Source organism: Lathyrus oleraceus, chromosome 3, assembly GCF_024323335.1.
Source record: "Lathyrus oleraceus cultivar Zhongwan6 chromosome 3, CAAS_Psat_ZW6_1.0, whole genome shotgun sequence".
Lineage (NCBI taxonomy): Eukaryota > Viridiplantae > Streptophyta > Magnoliopsida > Fabales > Fabaceae > Lathyrus > Lathyrus oleraceus.
In genome coordinates this window covers 71,949,703-71,956,970 of record NC_066581.1, presented here as the reverse complement: position 1 = coordinate 71,956,970, position 7,268 = coordinate 71,949,703, and the positions used below count along the sequence as shown (strand labels likewise).

Below are 7,268 nucleotides of genomic sequence, written 5' to 3'. Positions count from 1 at the left end.
ATTAAAAGGTACTATAAATATAGTTATATTTTTACATCCAAAAAGATTACAAGAGCTAAACAACCAAAATTCAAGTTCTAAAATTAACTTAGCGTCAAGATTATAACCAAGAAAATATAGCATTTTGTTTATGATCAGGATCAATCTCAGTATACTTGTGAAAATCCTTCTCCCATTCATCATCATCCCACAACCAAGTTAACTCCCATGACAAAGATTGTCCTTTATTATTCAACAAAGGCACAACACTATCCCAATCCAAATCATTCGAACTTCGACATGTCACACTATTATTCTTAGTGTCATGTGTTTTGTCCCGAACTCCTTCATCATCATTACTGTCTCTTTCTTTTTCCACCTCGCATGTGTCTATAATAATATCATTTAAATTCAACAAATCATCGTCATTAATAACCTTCGGATTTGGATTTTGATCAGTTTCAATATTTTCACCGACAATGCATGGCAACGGAAGCTCATTTGGGGTATCTTCACCAGTAGAAGAAAGCCAATTTGCGCTTTCAGAAACTCTTTGGGTATACTGTTTATTTTTCTTGATAGCATTCCTGCTAATTCTACCACCTTTTCTTTTCGGAGGTATATTAACTAAGATTCCTTGTGAAGGAATCTCTTTAATATTATTATTGTAATTTGTCGTGGTTCCTCGGAAAGTGTAAATTTTTCGACTCAAATGAGAGTTCCAGTAGTTTTTAATCTCGTTGTCTGTTCTTCCTGATAAATGACTTGCAATCAAAGACCACCTGAATTTATCAAAATGCATTTTATCATTTTTAATATTTATGAAAAAAAGCAATTGATATTTCTACACTATTACGCCAGTACTTAACGTATACTTACATTTACATCCAACACTCCCTCGAAACATTGTTTACCATAACATTGTTTACCATATAAATATGGTTAATAGTATTTATATCTTTTAATAAATAAAAAAAATATTTATAACATAAATATTTATATTATAAATATTAACATAAATATTTATCAAATATTTATGTTATAAATATTAATATAAATATAAAATTTATTATTAATCAATTTTATCATTATATTAATCATAAAATATAGATTATTTACAAATATTTTATTTATAATTTATTAAGCAAAATTATTACACTAATAAAATATATAATATTAATTAAATTCTTCTAATATTAAAATATAAAATATAAAAATTAATTTTTAATTAAATTTTATATTTTATTATAATTTAATTAATATTATATATTTTATTGATTAATAAAATAGTAAATTTGATTAATAAATTATAAATAAAATATATAGTTAATAAACTAATCTAAAATCAAACTCTATATTTGTGTTATAAAAATAAATTTTAAAAAAAAGTTATAAATATTATTTATTTTATTTATTAAAAAAAATACTATTAAGTTTAAAATTGGTGTAGGAATATAACATTATTCCATTATTCACTTTAAAAGAATAATGTAGAGAATTATGATACTAATCTACCGACAAAAGAGCGTGTTTCTCTTTATTTTTGTGTGGTGAAGTGGCAAAAGGAGCACTATTTGACATGACAACATTAATATTATAATCGTTATTCAAGATGCTGAATATTACTTTAAATGGACCATGACAAAAGTATATTACACTATTCAAAACACGAGATCCATGCATTGTCTCATCAATCTTTATTACATATTAAATATATGCGAAATGATATTTACACCTATACAATAAATAATACATTTTTAATTTTTCATCATTAAATTTTCTCATTTATTTTCAAATCAAAGTAAAATTATTTAAATAAATATGTACATACCTACTTTATATTTTAATGGATATATATTAATTTCTACCTACAATTACATAAGTATATTTGAAATATTATAGTAACAAATATTCTTTTTATAAAAATATAAAACAAAATTAAATTAATATGACTAATTAATTTATATTTTTATTAATTAATATTTTATATTTTATTAATAATTTTATTTTATTATAAAAAATATTTTTAATATATGAATATTTATTAACCACCTTTATAACTCTATTAATCAACTTTTTATATTTTATTAATCAATTTTATTTTATAATTAAAAATTATTTTATCAACTTTTTACATTTCATTAACCAATTTTATTTTATAACTAAAAATTATTTTAAATAATTATATGTTTATCATCCAATTTCATCACTTAATTAACCAATATTTTATATTTTATTAACCAACTTAATTTCACTATATTTAAAATTTAAAATTACTATTCACGAATACTATTCACAAAATATTGTTCATAATACTATTTATAAAATATATTTTTTTATTTAAAAAATAATATTCACCATATAAAAACGATGATTATACGATATAAAACAAATATTGATGTATAAAATGGATATAAAAATAGCAAGTAAATATATATATATATATATATATATATATATATATATATATATATATATATATATATATATATATATATATATATATATATATATATATATATATATATATATATTGAGCTATTCAATATCTCCATGTCACATAATATATCATAGTTAATTCATTGATATTTTTATAAAATATTTATTTTATATTTATAAAAAGATATCCTAAGAGATATTATTGATAAAAAACAATTAATATAGTTTATAAAAAATAATTCAAGAAAAATTTAAATATACAGCACATTATATTTATTTTCATTCTAAAATTACAATAGAAATATTAATTATATCCTGTGGGTGGATGGAGTAGTTCAATTAACCTATAATAAGCGAGTTAAATACACTTAAAATTTATAAATAATTATTTTAATTGAAAAATATTTTTATAAAACAAATAATTTATTATCGTTCTCAAGTCTTTTACTTTCCTATTACGAGTTTTGAGGTTTTAATGTCTATAGTTTATTTATTTTGAGATTGTTCTCATAAAAATTCTAAAAATTACAATAACCAAAAAAATATTGCTATTGACTGCTATGTGATTAATAAATTAAAAAAATTGATTAAATATTTAAAAGAATATAGAGAAATAAAATTCGCAAATAAATTGGCAATGTTGAAACAATTAGGAAAAAAATAGAAATTAAATAAATAAAAATCTTAAAATACGTTGTAATAAAATAATGAAATTTTAATATTTTTTACTAACAAAAAATCAGATCATTCTTTTACAATGACATGAAAACCTATAACATAATTCTTAGGTGATGAAATTATATTTTGATGGTGTAAAAAATGTTGATATTAATTACCTGTTGCCAAAAGAAGCATGCAACTTGACAATGAGAGTTTCCTCTTCAGCAGAAATATTTCCTCTTTTCAGATCATCTCTCAAATAGTTTATCCATCTTAATCTACAACTTTTTCCACATCTAAGCAATCCTTCAAAACCCAAAAATAAAATATCAATAATATATTAAAAAAGATTTAAAAAATAATAATATTAATAGTAGTATTTAAATAAAATATATAAACCTGCATTTTTGGGTAATGACCTCCAAGAACCTTCTCCATTGGCCTTAATATATTTGGTCAAAATTTCATCTTCCTCTGCTGTCCACCTTCCTCTCTTCAAACCCACTTTTTCACAACAAGGTGCTCTTCCCATATCTAGGGCTATAAATGTAATTTCTGCACTATATATATTTGATGAAAATGTATATAATTTATAATACTATAGAATGAGCTAGATTGTTGAATCACTGAAACTAGATGCTATAAAGGGGTGTCTGAAAATTTGTCAATAGTGGCAGAAAGGTTTAATAAGTAATAAAAGATGCAAAATACTAAGAGTGGTAATTTATTATATATAGGGAGGTGGTATAGGTATTAAATAGAGGAGTGGGGCTAGTTATTATTATGATGTAGATGTATCAAGACATCTAAGGTGGTGGCTCTCTAATAGTTGAGACATCAAGACCCTCTTCATAGGGATACCTTATACATAATTTACCACTTCTTTAATTTGGTTATGGGGTAAAATAAATAAATTTTAAGTATTTTAAGTAAATTAATTCTATAAAATTGATTTGGATTAAAAGAGAATTAAAGATAAATAATTTTTGTTTGGATACCTTTTTATAAAAGGAGAATTAAATAACAAATTTTAGTGTATAAATTATATATAAATGCAAAAGTTATAAATCTTACCTTTAATTTTTGCAATTTTGTATGAATGTGTACGTATTTTGTGTTGTGTGAATTATTTTACTATTATGATAGTTATTCACATTTATTATTATACAAAATGTTAACTAATTAGCGTCTAGACGGGCACTCACGTGTCCGTGGAAGTTAATAATAGTAATTTTATTAAAAATTATTAGATAAATAACACAATAAAATAAGAATAAAGTGGTAAAAAAATAGATTACACCAAAAAAAATATTCTCTTTATATATTATTATAGATAGACATGTAAAATAAGGATCACAAATGAATTTTTTATAATGGTTAGGTCTAATGAACCATTGAATTCCCTTGAGTCGGACCTAATGCATTTGTCTTCAAAGAAGGTTTTAATACCTATCACATTTGCAGAAAAAGTAAATTTTATAATTAATACATAGATCCGATGATTTTAAAGATAATTTAGCAGTGTTTTATTAATTTTAAGTAAATCAATTTTATAAAATTAATTTGGATTAAAAGAGAATTGAAATAAATTATTTTTATTTAGATAAATTTTTGTAAAAGAAGAAATAAATAATAAATTATGAGTTTAATTGAAATACACTGACAGTGTAAAAGGATTTTACACCGTCAGTTAATCATAGACGTCGAATATTAAAAGAAGTTTGACTTTTATTTTAAAAATCTATAAAGTAATACAAACGGATGATGGTGATTAATCTGATGGGTTTTCCTCTTTATGTGGAGAGAGAAAGAAGGAGAAACATTAACATTTATAGAAAATGTAATTGAAAGTACGTGAGTATTTCTTGGTGAACTTATGAAAGAGAAATTTTCTCTTTACACTATAGCCCCCAATTTGTTGCGTGGTTTGGCTATATAAGCTTCCGTTGTTTCATTTCTATAGATATCAAAAACAGTGAAATTCTTTTGAGAGACAAATTCAAAAGAGAGGTTATCCACCATATTTATTGGTGAGAATTATAATAATCAGTTTGTATTATTATTCATTTAAAGAGAAGAAGTTGTTGTTGTTCCAATGTTATTGTTATTATTATTATAGTGGGAAAGTTTGATCCAGGAATAATTAATTATCCGGTGACCTTTTATTAGGTGTGTTTAATGCTATCTTTCTCAACAAGTGGTATCAGAGCTTCGGCTCACCACACATTTTAACTTCTATTATTAACAATGGACGAGTCAACTTCGACGGGATCATCGACGATGATTAAGTTAACCTCTTCGAATTACTCCATTTGGAAGCCAAGAATGGAAGACATACTTTATTGCAAGGATTTGTATCAACCTTTGCAAGATAAAGGGACGAAGCCAACCGGCAAGTCAGATGATGATTGGAATGTGATGAATAGGAAAACCGTTGGACAAATTCGACAATGGATAGATCAAAGTGTCTTCCATCATGTTGCGCAAGAAACGGTTGCGTACACATTATGGACAAAACTAGAAACATTGTACGAGAGAAAAACAGCCCAGAATAAAGCTTCTACTAATCGGCGATTGGTGAACCAATATGAAGATGGTGCTTGAAGATGAATTGCAAGCATTATTATTATTAAGTTCCTTGCCAGACAATTGGGACACACTTGTGGTTTCATTGAGTAACTCGGCACCACAAGGTGTTCTAACTTTGGACATAGTAAAAGATAGCATGTTCAATGAAGAATCCAGACGGAGGGAATAAGGAATGCCGTCAGAGTTTGAGGCGCTTGTCACAGAGTATCGTGGAAGAAGTATCCAGAAGAAGTTCAATAATAGAGACAAGTCAAGAGGCAAGTCTAGAGACAAGTTCAATGGAAGATCGTGGGCAAGAAAAGATGTTGAATGTTTTTATTGTCACGAGAAAGGTCACATGAAAAGACAATGTAGAAAACTCAAAAGAGAGCAGCAAGAAAATGGTGATGCGAGTAATATAGCCGCTACCATTTTTCAAGGCAATGAGGTAATATTTGTTTGTGATGATGATCATGTTAATTTGACATCACAAGAAACATGTTGGGTCATGGATTCCAGTGCATCATTCCATGTAACATCACGAAGGGATTTCTTTCATCTTATACTAGAGGTGATTTTGGTCATGTGAGGATGGGCAATGATAATACATCCAAAATTATGGGGAAAGGAGATATTTGTCTAGAAACAAACACCGGTTGTTACCTAACATTGAAAGATGTGAGACATGTCCCTAACATGCTCTCAATCTAATATCCACCGGTCTACTAGACGAAGAAGGCTATACTAGTGTGTTTGGGGACAGAAAGTGGAAGCTAACAAAAAGTTCCTTAGTAATAGCCCGAGGCAAGAAAGTAAGCACTCTTTATGTGATAGAAGCCAAAGTCAATAATGGGTGCGTTAATGCTCTCAGAGAAGACTCCTCAGTCGAGCTATGGCATAAACGGCTCGGACATATGAGTGAGAAAGGACTTCAAATTCTAGCCAGAAGAGGTATTTTGGCAGGTATGAAAGGATTGAAAATGTCTCTTAAGCCATGCACGCATTGTTTGGCTAGAAAGCAACATAAAGCTTCATTTCAATATAAGGCCCCGCATAGAAGACCACGTGTTTTAGATTTGGTACATTCTGATGTTTGTGGTCCAATAACCACTAATACTCTTAGAGGTGCAAGGTATTTTGTTACCTTTATTGATGACCACTCCATAAAGGTTTGGGTGTATGCCCTCAAAACAAAAGACCAGGTGTATGTAGTATTCAAACAGTTTCACGCTAGTGTTGAGCGAGAAACTGGAATGAAGTTAAAATGTGTTCGTACTGACAATGGAGGAGAATTTATTGGAGATTTCAAACATTATTGTATGAGTAATGGAATACGACATGAAAGATATGTTCCGAAGACACCTCAGCACAATGGAGTAGCTGAGAGAATGAACATAACTATTGTTGAAAGAGTGAGAACAATGTTATCTCATGCTAAGTTACCCAAGAGTTTTTGGGGTGAGGCTCTAATGACTGCAGTTGATTTAATCAACTTATCCCCTTCAGCTCCATTGAATGGTGATGTTCGAAATAGATTTGTACAGGTAAAGATGTATCCTACAATCATTTGAAGGTGTTTGGTTGTAAAGCGTTTGTTCATGTTCCAAAAGATGAGAGATCAA

At 27.0% G+C, this 7,268-nt stretch overlaps 2 protein-coding genes across 3 annotated transcripts; one reads left to right on the top strand and one right to left on the bottom strand.

Annotated features, from left to right (window-relative positions):
- On the bottom strand, positions 1 to 3,753 carry LOC127128929 (transcription repressor MYB6). 2 transcript variants are annotated; one of them, XM_051058280.1, is made up of 3 exons: positions 3,478 to 3,753; positions 3,255 to 3,384; positions 1 to 761 (listed from the first exon to the last, which is right to left on the bottom strand). In XM_051058280.1, exons 1-3 carry the CDS (start codon positions 3,608 to 3,610, stop codon positions 101 to 103), a joined length of 924 nt encoding a protein of 307 aa, XP_050914237.1. In that variant the 5' UTR covers positions 3,611 to 3,753; the 3' UTR covers positions 1 to 100. The 2 variants fall into 2 exon arrangements, with proteins under 2 accessions (XP_050914237.1, XP_050914238.1); XM_051058281.1 differs by having other exon boundaries at positions 3,498 to 3,677.
- A 1,572-nt stretch (positions 3,754 to 5,325) lies between these two features.
- On the top strand, positions 5,326 to 5,682 carry LOC127129727 (uncharacterized). Its single transcript, XM_051058858.1, has one exon. The coding sequence runs from the start codon at positions 5,326 to 5,328 to the stop codon at positions 5,680 to 5,682; it is 357 nt and encodes a 118-aa protein (XP_050914815.1).
- Positions 5,683 to 7,268: the final 1,586 nt, after the last annotated feature.